The 17,927-nt window shown below is 36.8% G+C and overlaps 3 protein-coding genes across 4 annotated transcripts; 1 reads left to right on the forward strand and 2 right to left on the reverse strand.

Annotated features, from left to right (window-relative positions):
* Positions 1–420: 420 nt before the first annotated feature.
* Positions 421–2,723, reverse strand: fmodb (fibromodulin b; the record flags this gene model as incomplete). The annotated part of the gene is made up of 2 exons (XM_079468188.1): positions 421–572; positions 1,799–2,723. 2 exons carry the CDS (start codon positions 2,721–2,723, stop codon positions 421–423), a joined length of 1,077 nt encoding a protein of 358 aa, XP_079324314.1.
* Positions 2,724–5,185: 2,462 nt separating this feature from the next.
* Positions 5,186–10,847, reverse strand: mapkapk2b (MAPK activated protein kinase 2b). The gene is made up of 10 exons (XM_079466638.1): positions 10,516–10,847; positions 9,383–9,522; positions 8,963–9,027; positions 8,784–8,863; positions 6,917–7,043; positions 6,761–6,836; positions 6,552–6,676; positions 6,340–6,425; positions 6,182–6,262; positions 5,186–6,048 (listed from the first exon to the last, which is right to left on the reverse strand). Exons 1-10 carry the CDS (start codon positions 10,780–10,782, stop codon positions 5,908–5,910), a joined length of 1,188 nt encoding a protein of 395 aa, XP_079322764.1. The 5' UTR covers positions 10,783–10,847; the 3' UTR covers positions 5,186–5,907.
* A 504-nt stretch (positions 10,848–11,351) lies between these two features.
* Positions 11,352–17,640, forward strand: eif2d (eukaryotic translation initiation factor 2D). 2 transcript variants are annotated; one of them, XR_013787307.1, is made up of 15 exons: positions 11,352–11,588; positions 11,984–12,174; positions 12,257–12,340; positions 12,412–12,502; positions 12,858–12,965; positions 13,105–13,382; positions 13,459–13,576; positions 14,134–14,179; positions 14,269–14,375; positions 14,533–14,688; positions 15,290–15,379; positions 15,514–15,609; positions 15,786–16,552; positions 16,649–16,823; positions 16,896–17,072. XR_013787307.1 is itself a non-coding variant. In XM_079467710.1 (15 exons), exons 1-15 carry the CDS (start codon positions 11,533–11,535, stop codon positions 16,964–16,966), a joined length of 1,788 nt encoding a protein of 595 aa, XP_079323836.1. In that variant the 5' UTR covers positions 11,352–11,532; the 3' UTR covers positions 16,967–17,640. The 2 variants fall into 2 exon arrangements, 1 of the variants encoding a protein (XP_079323836.1); XM_079467710.1 differs by having other exon boundaries at positions 16,432–16,552; positions 16,896–17,640.
* The last annotated feature ends 287 nt before the right edge of the window (positions 17,641–17,927 follow it).

Genomic DNA, 17,927 nt, shown 5'->3' on the forward strand with positions numbered 1-17,927 from the left:
ATCCTATGATCACAATGACTACAGAAGGACATTTGAATTAGCATTTAAAATATAGTCATACGCCACTTATTGCTTGATATACACTTTCATCTCATGCAAATAATCATTAAATGTTACTGCATTCTCACAAATTTTGTATATATACAAAATAAAATGAATATATAAAGATTTTTTTTAAACTTTATAACCATGTATTTCTTAAATAGAAATAGGCGTTAAATGTTATAAATGTGCCTGATTTGTCTTTTAACATTCCACAAGAAAACACCAAGGGGGACATTAGAGTAATTTTTTGAACATGTCCTTTCATATGCCACATTGTTTGAACGGCCATTTGCATATTGTGGGATAAGCATAATCATGGTAAAAGCATGTTTGACACGGGTTGTGATTCAAATTTGACAGCAGTATATCCCAGGTCTACACATCAATGTTGGAAGCCAGACGCAGACAGAGTGCAGCTTCAGTGGGGATGTCCTGAGGGCTTATTTTGTTGGCATCCAGCCGCAGTACACGAAGATTGGAATAATTGTTCCTGTCCACAACTCTGCAGAAACTGCTCAACGAAAATTCTGAGAAATGCAGAAAAATCATGCGTTATTTGCTAGTTGTATAAGATGGCGATGGTGAGCTTTTGGGACGCCAGACTCGGAGGGTATGTTTGAGTAGTATAACACTAACACTTTATGGGAAAGGGAGGAATTTTGACCAGCAATTTTTTTAGTTTTTAAGATAACAAGGTAGAGAATAATATATCAGCGTAGATATAGTTGATCCTCTTCACATTGCTGAATGCTTCATTAAGCCAAAACAACCTGATGGTGTATATGACTCTTGCGTCACCGGCACCATCTTGTGAAACTAGCCCAATCAGATGCACTTATCAAGCAGGGTAAAAACTGCTTCTGTCAAAACCATGACGTTGAAGGTTCTTTATTTTGCACAACACAAAAGAAGATATTTTGAAGAAAGTTGGTAACCCGACTTCGGTGGCACCCATTCAATTCTATTGTATGGATACAAAAAAGGGCAATAGATGTCTCTGCTGTTCGGTTACCAACATTCTTTAAAATGTCTTTTGTTTTCTGCAGAAGAAAGAAAGTCATACAGGTTTGAAATAACAAGCTGGGGTGTAGGCTACATCATAACAGAATTTTATTTATGGGTGAATACATTTTAACAAAGCCTTAGGCTTTCCCCATGGATATGAATATTCAGTTTGTAAAATATTGTTTTCAAATACATTATTACAAAATCATTTTAGTGATTGGCTTAAAATCGTAATTACAAATAAATTGGCTTTACAAGCCATAACTTACTTTACTTATTAGTTAAAGCAACTTAGTACTGTCCAGAATGTCAATTTAATTTAATTAGCCAATTTAATTTAATTTAACACTTTCTGTCGGTTGGATATTTGTTAAACCCAGTGAAAAACATAAAATGTGACTAATAATAATTTTTTTTCTCCCAAAAAATTGACATCACAAAATAAAGAGATACAAGGTTTCATGGGCTATAACAGGAGACTTCAACGTTTTTCGGGGCAAGGACCCCTTAGATGAGAGATGCATGGAGCAGGGACCCCTACTAAATGTGTAAAGAGAGCTAATTAAAAAGAAACAACACTTATTGTCACAGCAATATTAAGACATTATCACTATTGTGCATGTTTTTATTGCACATACATACTTTTCTGTATATTATTTTTATTGTTAATATAGATTGTCTTTATATGCACGCAACTCCTTTCATGCATACTCTGAATTTATCGAAAGGGAAAGTTGTTTAACATTACCTTTGATCTTGTTGGCCTGTAGATAGAGATTCTCTAGACTGGTGCTGATAGTGGGAATCCTCTCCAACTTGTTGAAGGACAAATCGAGTTCCACAAGTGTGCTGACATTGAAAACATTGGCTGGTATTCCACCATTGGTGAGCTGGTTATGCGACAGCCGTACAAAGCGCAGCTCAGGTCGGTCGTTCAGAAAGCCAGCAGGCAAGCTTGATATATGGTTGTAGTCTAGGTAGAGTTGACTTAACTTTAGAGGTAGACGTTCTGGAATCTTCCTCAGTCTGTTCCCACGCAAGTCTAGAACTGTCAAGGATGGTAGCCTATCAAGGGCATTGCCAAGATCTTCAATGGGATTCATTTGGAAATGCAGGGCCACCAGGTTGCTCATGCCATGAAAGGAGTCAGCTGGCACCACAGAGATATTGTTGTGGTTCATGTATAACATACGCAGGGAGAGCGGCAAACCTTTTGGAAAACGGCTGAGGTTGTTGTTGTGTAAAAAGAGACGCTCTAGGTTCGTCAGTTTGGCAAAGACTTTGTCACTGATCTTGTCGGAACTCAGTTTATTCGAGTGGAGGCTGATCCAAGTTAAATTCGGGGCATTGTCGAACACCCCATTGGTGATGCCCGTGATTTGGTTATTTTGAAGGTAGACGTATTTGATGCGAGATGGGATGAAAGGCACGTGCTGTAGGTTGCGGTTGTTGCAGTACATGGCATAGCGGTACATCGAAGGGCAGTCACACTCCAAAGGACACTCAAGCTGGGAAGACTCTGCATTCAGAGAGGCCTGACTGTGACTTCGGCCGTAACCGTGACTGTAGGCCCGGTTGCGTAGGTAACTTAACCAGGTCAGGGAGCTGCTTGATTGTGTCGTGGATATATTGACAAGCTTTGCCAGCAACAACAGCACTATCCAGCCTCTCATTGTCACTACAGAAAAGAAATATAGTGAACTCATCTTTTTCAATATCTTTTGCAGTCTTTTATAACTAAATATGCATTACAATACATTTGAAGTTAAAACTTGACAGATTGATAATAATTGACAAAGTTAAGCTTTTCTTAGCTTTTTTTGGAATGTCCCTCTTTTGTTAAAATGACAGCATGCACTTAAGCTGTCATGAGCTCCACAAGTTTGAGCAAAGCGTGATGATGTTATCCAGTATAATTTGAGAATGTTCCCGCCTTAAAGGTAACGTGTTCTTCAATGGAGGCAAGAAAATCAGACACTAACTCAGAGTTAAAATGGGTAAACCTTTTTTTGCATGCATTGAACCTAGAAACAAAGCAATTTTAACATATCACCTTCATTTTACAGCATTTCACAACATTCCTTTATTTTAAACTTTTTTGTTTATTTAAACTATTTTAAATCATTTTTTTACTTTTTGGACCCCTTTGTATTTGATAGGAGACTTAACATTTTATGAATTTCTTTGTACGAAGAACTATAGGCCTATACCCAAAAACAGGTGCAAAGTTTATATTATCCAGACACCAGTTACCATTTATATATCTAGCTATCATACACATTCTCTCAGGTCTGGGCAAGTATGTATTTTTCTTTATGTCCTTTGTTTCTAAGCTGAGAAAACAGTGTTTTGCTCGAGGGTGTGTTAGAGATATGAAGATTGATTCATTCAGCTCTCAGTGCTGGCAACAACGTCACTTCTTTGGAAAAGTTTCAAAAATCTGTCTTCATTTTATCACTGTTTAAATTGACTTAATCTACTTTTACTAATAGATTGTGTCATATTGATGGATAAATGATTTCTTCAAAAGACATTAAAATATAATTTCAGAATCATAAAAAGCTATTGTTTCTTAATTAATAATCTGATGAAATGAATAATGGATGAATAATGAATATGATGCAACATTTCTAAAAATAAATGTAATATAATTGAGAAATAAACATCCTTAGAAAACTAACAAAATTAACAAATTCCATTTTTCCTTAATTGTAGTTACACATAAGTATGTTTCAATTAAATAACTGCCTATTAAAACAAACAAATCTGATATATAATCAAAAAGAAAGAAATATTTGTTGCTAAACAAAAAAAGACGAAAGGCTTTCAAGGTAAGTACAACAAATCTGTACCTTTAAATCATATGTTTAATTTACGTAAACATATTTGCTTTTATGATAAAAAAGGATTTAGATACTTTTTTAGCAGTCCCTGTCCTTATTGTGTCTCTGTCACTGAGGAAAATACTGGAAATGTGAGGAAAGTGTAAAATATGCTATATATTGGCCACATTTCCCAGCTGCTTTTAAGAATCAGGACTATAAAATGAACCGAATAAATTACATATCAAAGCACACAGACTTTGCGTTCCTTAAATGAATTCCACATGCATTCAACATTTGACTATATTCACCCTCTAAATGTGAGACACATAAATCCACATGCATATAAAACCCTACCTTATATGTCTCCTTAGCTTGTGTTCATTTATCGATCTCAGGCCAGTAAACCAGTTGGACAGCACCGATGTCTTCACTGTACAGCCTACTGTATACAGTGAACCTTTGTCTAATTCCACACACTTACATGTTTTCCTGTGTTTTGGCCCAAGGCTGTGTGAGTATAAGTGCCATGTGTGTGAAGGTAAAACATCTGCATTTTAACAGCCCTACTTCATACATTCTGTCAGGTCGGGACCCCTGCCCTATCATTATCTAACACAGGATAAGTGTGTGAGTCCATTTCTCTTTATTATTAAAAGAAGCAGAATGCATGATAAAATTAGAGTTTTAACAGGAAAATAAATCAAATCTGTGGATATAACTGTAAATAAATATGACCGAGAAAAAGGCAAGCTATTAAAGGCTCACTATTAGAAACCCATTTTGTTTTAAAGTGCTTGATAAATCGAAGGTGTAAATCTTACTGCTGTATCATTCCAGGAATAAAGCTACAATTATCAGAAAAAACATCTAAGTAGGTTTTATAAATGACATCATAGTGGCAGAATGTGGAAAATACCCACATGGAGGAAATTATTATTTCCTTTCCTCATTCATGTGTCATGAGGAAATGTGCAAACATATACGTATTGAATGCAGACCTAAGACCATTAGGGTTAATGCATTCATTCATGCAATTGGTAAGCATGTTGTAGTCTATAGTGTGGTGATGTAAAGCTCTAGTACAGAGCAAACATTACACGACTATTGTTGGGTAATCAATATAAAGCATTTGTTGTCGAGATTGTAATGCTTTGATGCATCTGGCAGACGCTTTTATCCAAACGTTCAATACTGCGGTACATTGTGGGCAGTAATCTAAAGCATTACCCAACTTTCAATCAAAAGCGAAAAATTATGTATACAGTATATGTTATTCTTGAGCAACATTCGGGCAATAAATATATACATGGACAATCAATAAACACACAGTTTATTCAGTATAGAAAAATCCTGAGAGACTTCAAGGTTTCCAGAGGCAATATTTCAACATGTATCTCTCAAGACAAATACATTATTCTATGCTATAAATTAGGGGTAATGTAGAGGCAGCCGGATGTTATCGCAGAAATAAGCCCCGGCAGTGTGATAGGGAGGGTATATATCACATTTGAAGGGGCTTATTTCACAATAACAGCCGGAAGCTTGTACATTATTACACGGCTACTTGCCACATGAGAAAAATATTGGACACGAAATGTGAATTAGAAATATTTCATTAGCTAAATTTGACCAAATGCAGACCTTCTGCGAGGAAAAGCTGTTTACGATTTTAAGGTATAGACGGTCAGATGTCACGAACAGGCAATTTGGTTTAATAATTTGTAAATATAATGTCATATGTTATTAAAAGATACATTTACATTTCCTTTGTCAAAAAAAAAAAACAGTCAAAAGGATTTGCTGCATCCGGGTGTGTTGTTAGTTTTTTGAGTGGTTGTTATCTGGGAAATAAAGAACCTGCAAATGACTCAACTGGCCAATTAGAATCAAGCATTCCAACAAGCCGTGTAATAACTAAATTTAGGGCAGACCTTGAATGATAAACAACAAATCATCAAAAGGCTAAATGTTTTCATATTCAAAACATCTGATCTTTCAGATTGCGCAATGAAACAACATTTCTTTGTCATGGTTATGCTGCCTCTTTTGTGGTTGTCATTGTCGTTCTCTTTCTTCTCTTTGCCAGAAGAGGATTGGATGAGTCTTTGATCTCTTTGATCTTTATTTGTTCATAGTCCACTCTTATGGTTGCCAGGGCATTAGTCATCTCCTCCTGTAGATTAACACACCAGATTTACCAACAAAAGTTTGTCATGTATGACACTTCTCATATTATGCTGATAGACACCATACTGACCAAATAAATGTGTTTTTTTTTAAATACTTTAATGTTCTTTTCGATTTACCTTGACCTGTTCCCACACATGACTCTCTTCTTTAAGAACTTGACTTGTGTGTAAATGCGTCTGAGGGACAGTAAGTGATTTCTGTACATATGCAGAAAAAATTAGACATCCAGATATATTTTGTCAAGAATTATGCTGAGTGACATTATAATCCTCACATTAATCCAAGAATGTTTCATGAACTCAGTGATGGTCATTCTCTCCGTTGGATCAGTTTTCAATAACTGGCGAATGAGCTGCTTGGCTGTAAGTTGATGTGAACAGTGATAACAGTGATATGAATTGTAGGCAACATAATGATTTTTAATAATGACGTTTGTGAGCGATAATGATGTTTAACACAACAATAACAAAACATCCTTAAAATCACCTTCCTCTGACACTGCTGACCATTCAGGCTTGGAAAATTCATACTGGCCGTTCCTTATGCGAGATCTCATTCCTGGGGAGATTGTTAAACCATGGTTTGAGTAGAAAGGTGGATATCCACATAACCTACCATGAGAAGCAGAAAAATAATGATTGATAAACCACATAAAAATGTGGTGCAGTCGTGTCATGGTGAATGTTTGCACTCACAGAAGGTACATGATGACTCCTAATGACCACATATCGCATGACTTATCATATTTCTCTGGACCAAGCACCTCTGGGGCTTAAAATTACAAAAAATATTTGTAACTATGTTGAATCATAAAACTTAGGAAATTCAGCGACTGTGACTTGCCTACTTACCCACATAGTAAGGTGTGTAGCATGGGGTTGTCAAGCATTTGTTAGTTGTGGTTTCTTTGGCAAATCCAAAGTCTGTGAGCTTGAGCTGGGCATCAGGGTGCTTCGATGCATATAGCAAATTCTCTGGCTATTGGTTAGAAAAGAATGAATGTTAATTCAGAATGAGAATTAGTTTGTTTTTATGCTAAAAAAACCTGTTCCATTGGAGTCAACAGAGTTGACGCGACTCTCTCTCTCTCTCTCAACGCCTCTGGTTCTCAGTGTATATAAGTACTAAGCTGTGTCTGAAACCCCTCCCTATCTCCTAGATAGTGCACTATATCGGGTGTCCGCCATTTTGTAGTGGTGTCCGAAACCTGAGTGAACTACTTCATTCTCTACATTCGTTTACTCTTTTTTACCCACAACGCACTCTGATTTAGAGTACATGCACACTCGCTCATGACAGTTATTTTATACTTTTAAAGAACAGATTAAATGACACGTTAAACAGTGGTGTTTTATTTCAAATGTATAAAATTATTTATTAAAGCAATTGTTCACTTTCAAAATACATCTTCATTATAATTTACTCACCCCTGTTGTCATCCAGGATGTTTATCTATTTTTTTCTTATATTGAAAAGAAATTAACATATTTGATGAAAACATTCCAGGATTATTCTCTATATAGTTGACTTCAATGGACTCCAAACGGTTGAAGGTCAAAATTACAGTTTCAGTGCGGCTTCAAAGTGCTTTAAACGATACCAGACAATGAATAAGGTTCTTATCTAGTGAAACAATCAGTAATTTAGATAAAACAACGATGTCGGACGATTTTGAACTTGGAGGAGAAGATGAGATGGATTTTTTCGCTCTGCCCTACCATCATCAAGCGTGACGTTTTCAACGTAATAATTTTTTACGTGAAGTCGTGCACGCGCTTTGCAGAAGATAGCAAGGCAGGCATTTGTGTTTATAAAGCATATACATTTTTATTTTTGGAAAATGACCGATCGTTTCTCTAGATAAAACCCTTATTCATCGTCTGGTATCGTTTAAAGCCATTTAAAGCTGCACTGAAACTGTAATTTTGACGTTTGGAGTCTATTGAAGTTCACTATATGTAGAATAATCCTGGAATATTTTCATCAAAAAACTAAATTTCTTTTCGACTAAAGAAAAAAATACATAAACATCTTGGATGACTACAGGAGTGAGTAAATTATCACAAAAATGTATGTTGAAAGTGAACAATTCTTTTAAACTTGATAAATAACCATGCGACAGAACTGTCAGATACAGGGGTATATACTGTACATCAGTGTCTGAAATCAGTCGCTCAATTTCATTCACTTCTTCCCCATATAGTGGACTCAAAAGTAATTCGCTATAAGGCAACAGTGAACGAGTGAACGAGGGAGAGGTTTCAGACACATTGCTAGTGTTCCTTTGTTCTTTGTCAGTTGTTGGCTGTTTTTCAATATGCGTTCTTCAGCAATCTTTCATCCTCATGTTCTGGGTCTCTGTCATCATAAACCGTCAAAGTCCGGTTCCAATACTCAAGATCAAGGATCTTGCTCATACCGAACCCACTGGAAGTACCAGAAGTCATTGTGGCCGAGTTCGTTCTGCCGAGGCTGCCATGCAAGACCGGTCTCCACGAGAACACAAGTCTGTTATTTGCTTTCTTGGAATTGAGAAACGGCCTTTGCATCTGAATCATGTTCTCGGTGTTGTCTTGGATTATTTGGTTTCATGTCTCTTTGTGATGCTTTTCAATAAAACTCTCAACTGATCTGCTGCGTTGCCTGCCAAGCAATGCCTGGTTTCTTCACGATTGTGAAGAAACTGTTTCCTAATGTAAGATGTACAGTATAGCTCACCTTGAGGTCTCTGTGTGCAATGTTAATACCATGCAGAAACTCAACAGCTTCTCCAATGCTCCTCATTATTTCAGAGGCTTCTACACTTGGTGGAAAACAATTTTTTAAATTAGTTGAAGACATAATAAACACACAAATATAAAATCAAGGATGAAAGATAATAGTGAAGTGAGCTGTACCTCTTTCAGTAAAACCTTGATCACCATGCTCCTGTATGCGGCGAAAGAGTTCTCCTCCCTCCATACTGTTTAAAAAATAAAATAATTGAAAAATGCAGTTACAATGTTGTCATGAATGTAATACACGTTAATTAAAGTTTACTAGAAAAAAACATGGTTTAAATTAGATGAATGCAGTGAAAGAATAGCATATTATGGTTACTCTTTACTAAAAACACCACAGGCTACACATCACATCACTATAAGCATTCAGAACACAGGGAACACACAGACAACAACAAGAAATTTAATATATAAACAAACAGATTAATCAGGAGAATACAAGACAAAGATGAGAAAGGACAGCACTAAAAACTACAAAACAAGATGGCTAACAACAAATTACAATGGGTGGTAGTGAGAGGTTAAATAAAGTTTTACCACTCCATGATGAGAAGCAAACACTTTTTTCCTTGGTAGAAATTCTTAAAGACATCTGCAATTTCTACAATACAAGGACTGGCCGATGCCCTGCAGTGAAGCTCTACTTCTCCTCTTGCTTTAGGGGTGTCCTGCAGCATCTGAGAGTGGGTGAACAAGAGCACACAAATCAAATAAAACCCTTTTAGACGGTCTACATGAATCAATGTAATGTAATTGTGCATTTACACGAAAGGACACAGAGAGAGCATGAGAAAGAGAGGAGAGCGATGTGAGAGTTTCTTTCTTCTGCCATACACAAAAAATATATATTTTCAAGAACGTTGGTAAACAAACCCCACAGATCATTGAATGGACACATTTCTTAGAATTTGTTATTCTGTGCTCAGCAAAAGAGAAAGCCATATACCGGTTTTGAATGGGCATGAGGATCAATAAATTATGTGAAAATTACGAGTACTCCTTAAACAGTGTAACTGTGCCCAGTTCTTACAGGTTGGGCGCTCTAAATAAACTCTCTTCTTTAACGCTTCTTCTGCGTTTTCAGATTCCAATGCACTACTGTAAATTCCAGCAACAAACATGTTTTGGCAAGTAAAGGCGATTTTGGTTCTGATCCTGATGATGATCAAACATCCTGCGAAGTCATTTTAATGGAAGATAGTGACAGAGACAGGTTTAGGGAAACATCACTCCAGGATTAGTGGTAAAATTCTAAATCTGGATGAATAAAATGGATTGACCTAGTGGGTTCCCTGCACATTAATATATATGAATATAGTATCACAAGCAAGCTGCATCATTATGTTGGTTTGTGTTTTGAAATGCACTATACAAATACACTAGATTAGATTTGTTTTACTCAGCCCAACAGCAAGGTTAGGGTAATAAGTTCACCTTAAGGTTTAACCTTAGTTTACATTGAGAAAGCAACAACAGATGTCAAGTTTAGAGTTAACAATCACCCGGTTAACTTCCAGGAATGCCAGACTGCTCCCCTCCCCTTCCCTTCCAAAAGCCATGACTGTCACTTTTAAACCCCATGCTCACTTAAAGAAAACAAGAAAAGATATGTGCGTATAGAGATTTCTTAATGTATTAACGTTGCGTTTAAACCTTGAAGAAATAAATACCTTTAAAGCATATTTCTGGCCACTTTTCTTCTGTAAAATCGCATAGACTTTGCCGTTGATGCCTAACCCGAGCACCTGTCCCGTAAGCCTGTACTCTTCTGTGATGACGCTCTTCTTTATCTTCGCTGCGGCGTTCGGCGGCGGAGACTCTTGAGTCGCGCTGTCCATCTGCTGACGCTGAATCTCTAACTTCTCATCGGAAATGGCTGAATCATTTTGACTTTCTGTATCATCTAACATATTGATGGAGTGCTTGTGTGTTTCCATGCATCGGAAAACACGTCTTTAGAGCCGCTTAACGGATTTTAAAAGGGTCCAATTAACAGGGCTGGAATTTGCTAGACATGCATCTATGGCTCTTCATATTTCATTTAAAGGCTGTATGCAGTATGACATGGCTTCGATGTGATCTATTTATATATTATATATAGGCTGGTTTTTGCTTTTAACTTAAACGTAACATGACACGTGGTTTACCACCGGATTTATTTGAGAGCAATGCATCTTACCCCAATGCACAAAAACACATGAATAATTTACCATGGATAGGTCCACTTAAGTAATTTTGGGGAAAATGTATCTTAAAATAAAACGTATTTTAAATAATATACCAGTGAGTAAAAGTAGCTATTATTTATTTCATTCAATTAAATGATGATATTATTGTAACACCAAGAAAAATAACAAATTATCGTTGTTGTAACGACCTTTTATCAACTGCTTCTTTTGACAAAAAACATTAATATAAACTCTTCTCTATGACACAACAACAAACACGAAACATGCAATATTCATGTCAAAATGTGTTCAAGCAACAGTGTTGCGGTCCCTTCGACCGGCACCGGTGTTTCCACCCGGTCATGTTTAAACGCGGCACCTACATGCCGCTCACAGCGTTAGAGTTTATTTATCTATTCGTATCATGTCATTTTTATAACATAGAAAGGTGCACAGCAGCACATCTTTAGACTTGTTTGAAACAGCGTCTTGTACACACGTTGTTACTGGAATATCAGCATGTTTGCAAAAGCGTTTCGTGTGAAATCTAACACGGCTATCAAGGGATCTGACAGGTAACTTAGTTAGATTGTTGTTGCTGAGTTAAAACTGCTTGACTGCCTGGTTTGTAGTTGTTAACTCGGAAATGAAATATCTTAAGGAAAGAGATCGAAGCTTAATTCATGCACATGTACTGTGCAGTGGTCCAGATTCAGACCTTTGTACATAAGTGTTATATATTTTATGTTATATATTATGTGTGTTGTTGTTTTTTTGTGTAAGATCAGGTAAACGTACTGTTACAAGAAGTGCCTTACAAAAGAATGATTTCATGGCCTTTCTTTAGACAATTTTATTGGTTTTATATTGTTTGGATTTATTTAGTTTGAATAATAAACTCGGATTACTTATAGAAATTGGAAATTATATAATTTCCTTTATTTTCATGTCATTCTAATCCGTCATACAGGAGGAAGCTCAGAGTAGATATCTCCACTGCTTTTCCTTCGCTGTCAGGGGAGGATCTCAATGATCTTGTCCCAAATAAAGAAGAGCTGAATATTGTGAAGATATATGCACACAAGGGAGATGCAACAACTCTGTACGTCCTCCATAAAAATCCAATTTTCTTTCAGATGGGGAAACACCTTTTCCCCACAGGTGAGTCTGTTTGCTTAGTTCTTGTGTCCATTGTTTCATTCTAAATGCTGTTTTGGTTTCTCATTGTATGTGTTGTTGTCAGTGTACACACTATGGCGATATCCTGCCATGCTCCCAGCGTTCACCACATGGCCACCTGTCCTGCAGAAGTTAGCTGGTGGAGCAGGTCAGCATATTTTATTTTGGTATTTTGTGTCCTATAGAATGTGTGTCTGAGTGATTCGTCTCCTTCTGCAGATCTTATGTTGCCGGGTGTAGTGGTACTTGCTAGTGGCCTTCCTGATGTATATCAAGGAGACTGCTGTGCTGTCAATCTTGTGATGAACAGGTACCAAATTTCACTCCGACATACACATTTCCGTTTAATTTGTGCATCAGATCATAAAATAAAAAATTTATGTTGACCACTTCTGAAGATGTTAACAAAGCTGGTCCAACGTTTATCCCAAATAACTTGCTGTTTCAGTTTTTAAAGACCACAAACTATTGAAGAAAATACAACCAACAGAACATGTTTAATGAAAACAAAATATTTTGATGATTTAACTATATGTATCTATAAAAACAAATAATAATGAAATGAAAACCAAAAGTGCTTTTGGATCAATGTTTATAGAATAAAAAAATATATACAATAATAAACATAGCATGTCTTTATACCATGTGACTTTTCTCTGTTACAGGGCGCCAGTTGCTGTTGGTACAGCTGCCATGTCGAGTGGTGAGATGAGGAACAGTGGAATGAAGGGGAAAGGAGTGAATGTTTTGCACACATACATGGACCAGCTTTGGTGAGCTTTGTCTTTCACTATATATTCTTAAAAACAAAATGCCACTGAAATTTAAAATGCTTTATGGGGTGTGTAGTAGACACTCTAACAAAGACTCAAGGATCTCAGTTCGACTTCCTTCTTTCTCAAATTCCTGCAGGGCATTTGGGGATAAGACAAATCCCCCAGTTATACCATTCACAAACTCTTCAGCACAGGTTGAGACAGAGGAATGTGAGGAGGGGATGAAAGCAGAGGGGCAGGTGAGTGATGGACAGGACAACCCTGAACTAAATGCAGAGGAAACATCTTGTCAGGGCATGCGGTATTTGAGACTGGCAGATCAGGACTCTGAGGCGTTGAAGGACAAAGAACCCGTTGAGAATGTAGAGGGAGAAGACATTGATGAAGATAATAACGACTCTAGATCTCCGCAAGGTGAGATTCTTGACTGTACATGGATTTACTGTTTCACATCTATCATATATGTTAACATTTATGTCTGTCTTTACAGAGCAGATGGATGCATTATTGCTCCAGTGCTTTCTTCATGCGCTTAAGGCTAAAGTAAAAAAGTCAGAGCTCCCTCTGCTGACCAGCACATTTCTGCGCAACCATATTGCATCCTGCTGGTAATTGTCCATTTAATAATTACCTTTTAAAGTTAGAAACTGGGATTGTATCCACATATTTTTATGCCAATTTAAGGACTTTTTTAAAATGTAAGTGATTGGATATTTTTGTTTTTACTTTGTATATTATTCCTAAAACCATGCACAAAGATACTAGAAATATTCATTAAGGAGGTCAATGAGGTCAGATTTGATTTGATTTTGCTTTTAGAAAAGCTGCTATGCTAGTCTTCTTAGGCAAACATGATTTGTTGTAACCCTGACGTATCAAAGACCACATAAGGAGATGTGACGTATCAAAGACCACATAAGGAGATGTGAGGTGCATGGAGTTCACCCCACCGTTTAGTTTAAATCAAATTTTTCTGCAAAGGCATCTTCTGTTTTTTTATGTGTATAACCTGAAAAATACTTTATTTTAGCCTAATTTGTATCAGAGCAATAAAACCCATGAAACCAAATGGAAATGCATAATTTAATGTTGGTATGCCCCAAACTTTCTGGAGATTTTGTTCTTGGCGTGTTCTCTACTTTTTGTTGTTAACTCTTTCCCACAGTCCTAAAGGAAAGCAAGTTGACATCAGGAAATCCAGTTATAAAAAGGTACTGTTATCACATACTTCGTGTTTCAGTCCGTTTCAGATTATTTTCAGGTCTCAACATTTTGCTCTCTCTTTGCCGATGCTCTCCAGCTCTCTAAGTTTCTGCAGTGCATGCAGCGAGATCACAGTCTGATTCAGGTGAAGGAGTTGAAAAAAGGTGTGGAGAGCATTGTAGAAGTTGACTGGAGGAACCCTGAGTATGCAGTACTCTCTGTTTAACTAATAACATGTCATTGATACAATTTTATATTTATTGCAAGGCCCGTATGTCATTCATACAGTTTACCATTTATTACAAGCAATTATAACCATACCAAGAGCTTCACTTGAGCATTACTCGATACATTTTTCCAGGTTATGCTCCTTCAGCATCCCAGAAGATTGTGGGCAAGAGAATGACTCTGTGGGGGAGGGTGGTGCTTGTGAGGTCCCGTTCCAGCCCCCTGAAATCACGCCCCTGTATGGGGTCACGGCACGCATGGAGCCTCTCTTTCAGGATGCCCATAAAAAGTAAATGAGAGGAAATTGTATTTTGTCCGATTTTAGCGTTTGTGTTGAAGTTTAAAGGGATTTTTTACTGGCAAATCAAAATGTCCCCATGTTATACTCACCCTCAAAGCATCCTGACTGAATATTACTTTCTTCTCGAGAAATAAGTTATAATACCATGTATCATAGAATGGAATTGAATGGGCGTTGACTTTTTAAAGCTCCAAAAAGTGCATCCATCGATAAAAAAAGCAAGCCTCTGGTTCACATGAAGCCGAGTGATAACAGAAGCTATGAATCAACATTAATGGGGCTGTCCATATGGATATTTCTCAAACAAATGCATCGATTCACCTTAAGAAGACCTTTGTTAAGACCACAGAGCCATGTCGAGCAGTTCTTTGATCGATGGAGAAACTTTTTGGAGCTTCACAAAGTCGAGAACCTTTAACTCACATTCTACCACATGGAAGTAAAATGATATGTGGTTTTATAATTTCGACTGCATTACACTTCAAGAAGAAAGTCATATGCATTCAGGATGCCTTGAAGGTCAGAAAAACGGGGAAGTTTTGATATGTATGTGAAATAGCCCCTTTAAGCATGTGTTTTTGTGTTTCAGAAAGGGAGCGACTCTGAAGGCAAGTGAAGTGAGGAATATTATCACAGATTATGTGAAGGAAAATGAACTTGTTCATGAAACCAACAAAAAGTAAGTTCCTAAATAGATACTCACTTTTAATGCTTTGCTATGACACATAGGATTTCTGCATGGGTATAATGGACAGTATGGTTTCAGTTTTCAAGGGTTGCATTGAAATGAGTTGTTTTCTTCTTGTTCATCAGTTATGTTAATATAAACCCTACGCTTTGTGACTGCTTGCTGGAGAAATCTGAGTACCAGGAGGTAGAAAATCTGAAATGGGATGATCTCATTAGCAGGTAGGCTTTATTTCTGTGCAAAGACATTTACATTTCATGGAATTGTTTTTACAAGCAATATCATTGTAGGCTTCTTAACTCTTTCCTTGCCATTGACAAGTTATCTCATCATTTAAATTCCAACGGTTCCCCAAATACCTGTTATATCGGCAATCTGTGTTTGTACTGTTGTACAGCAGGTGGTACTGCTACACATCAAAGAACGTTTATATTTGATCTGTTTTTGGGGTAAGAAATTTTATCAGTTTTTAATCCAATCTGGGCGGAGTCTTAGACAAAAAAGCGAATAATATCCAAAGTTTAATCAAATTTATTCATTTTTGAAGGAACCTACCCACATTTAAGAGGTGATAAAAAAGAACAAATGAAGATAAGAAGAAATACGGTTGCTTTTGTTTAAAACATTTGAGTGAAAGAAAATGTAAAAAAAATGCTGGTGGGGAAAGAGTTAATACAGATAAAGAGGAATATGCTGTATATTTCTCTACTGTATATAATGCCAAAGGCTTCCATTAGTCAGTACCAATCCAGCTATGTGTGCAATTGCTAACATATGGTTTTGAGACAAGGGAGCAACTTAATACTAAACCTTCATCTTATCTGAAGAAATGTAAGTAATGTTTTCAATGTGTTTTGGGTATTTTTTACATGGTTGCTTACTGATGAAAGTCAAGAATAACTTCTCCCTAGATATGGCTTGATCCCTGCTTCAGTTTAAATCATTAATATTGCCTTAAGTATCTTTTTAATTAATTTTTAAATTAATATTTTAATGTAAATGAATTGAACCGGATTGTAAAGTGGTACTGTCTGTGTGTGCAGAACACTAAGTAAAATGCAGGCATGCCATGAGGTGCTGTTGCCAGGTCAGCACCCTGTGGTTAAGAAAGGTCAGGTGGAACCCATAGACATTACTGTTGCCACCAGGGGCTCTAATAAGAAGGTATGAAGGCATCATAAGGTCATGAGTGTAAATAAACTGTCTAACGCATATAAATACACATATTTAAGACCAATTAATTTTTTTCTGTTTACTAAGGTCACGATTGTTAAAAACCTGGAGGCATTCGGTTTGGACCCAGCTGTGGTAGCAGACACCCTGCAGCATCGGGTCCAGGCCAGCTGTTTCCTCCAGGATTCCCCAGGCGTGAAAAACAGAGTCCTGTTACAGATCCAGGGAAATCAGATACAACATGTTGGCAAACTGCTTCTGGGTATGCATCACAACAAAACTTCCACTATTTGCAATCTTTTTCTTTAACATCACTGAGCTTTTTTTGTTACAGATCAGTATCACATCCCAAGGAAATATGTACAAGGACTTGAAAAAGCTCCCAAACCAGGCAAGAAGAAATAGCAGATGTTCAACATCAGACATTCACATCAAATAGGTTGCTGTAACATATTGACGAACTCCCGGTCAAGCCAAAATGTCATTTGTGCAATAAAGCAATTCTGAATTGATTCTGAGTGATCTGTAAAGTTCTTTTAGCATGAAGAGTTAAAATTGAGTAAATACCACTTTTGAAAGAAAAAAATAAAAAAGGCACTGGAACTTACTAATTTTCATATTGACAAGCCACAATCCTTCTGGGAGTATGTCCTTTGGACAGATGAGTAAAAACTGCAGCTTTTTGGCCATCACATCAGCTCAATGTTCACAGACGAAGAAAAATCAAGCTTTCAAAGAACTGAAAACCTACAGTGAAACATGGAGGAGGCTCTGTTATGTTCTGGGGCTGCATCTAGCACAGAATGACTTGAATCTGTTCAGGGCACAATGAAATCTCAAGACTATAAAGGCATTTTGGAGCGAAACATACTGCCCAGTATCAGAGTCAGTCGCAGGTCCTCCAACAGGATAATGACCCAAAACACACAGCTAAAATCACCAAAGAATGGACAACAAACAAAACATTGGACTATTCTGAAGTGGCCTTCTACGTGTCCTGAATCGTTTACAGCAATTATATGATTTTTATCTTAGAAAAGTGAATTACACATGTTTGTAATAAAAACAAAATACATTTTACAATTTTGTGTAAAAATTCCTTAGTAAAACACTTCTTATAGGGGTCCTTAGGAGCAAGATAAAAAAAACATTGTTCTACATCACCAGCAGGGTGTGGTCTGTAAGTACTGTAGTATTGCTTCAATAAGAAATGTTTCCTGGCTTCTAACAACAATGGTGCTGTTTGTGTTTCTTCTCATGTTTACAGTTATTGTCAGCATTGACTCTCAAGGTAAGTCAATTATTCTCATAGAAATATTACCTGCACTTATTTGTAATGACAGCAGCTTCAATTTCTCTTGTTTAG

The sequence above is a fragment of the Barbatula barbatula genome, assembly GCF_947034865.1.
Source record: "Barbatula barbatula genome assembly, chromosome: 11".
NCBI classification, from domain to species: domain Eukaryota; kingdom Metazoa; phylum Chordata; class Actinopteri; order Cypriniformes; family Nemacheilidae; genus Barbatula; species Barbatula barbatula.

What these genes read in the sequence shown, in the direction of transcription:
- eif2d (XM_079467710.1), top strand. Translation starts at nt 11,533, where the DNA reads ATGTTTGCAAAAGCGTTTCGTGTGAAATCTAACACGGCTATCAAGGGA. An exon ending in GTCAATCTTGTGATGAACAG is followed by an intron (nt 12,503 to 12,857) that starts GTACCAAATTTC and finishes TCTCTGTTACAG; the next exon opens with GGCGCCAGTTGCTGTTGGTA. An exon ending in TTTCAGGATGCCCATAAAAA is followed by an intron (nt 14,689 to 15,289) that starts GTAAATGAGAGG and finishes TTTGTGTTTCAG; the next exon opens with AAAGGGAGCGACTCTGAAGG.
- mapkapk2b (XM_079466638.1), bottom strand. Translation starts at nt 10,782, where the DNA reads ATGGAAACACACAAGCACTCCATCAATATGTTAGATGATACAGAAAGT. An exon ending in GCCAGAAATATGCTTTAAAG is followed by an intron (nt 9,523 to 10,515) that starts GTATTTATTTCT and finishes ACCCACTCTCAG; the next exon opens with ATGCTGCAGGACACCCCTAA. An exon ending in TGAAACATTCTTGGATTAAT is followed by an intron (nt 6,263 to 6,339) that starts GTGAGGATTATA and finishes GCATATGTACAG; the next exon opens with AAATCACTTACTGTCCCTCA.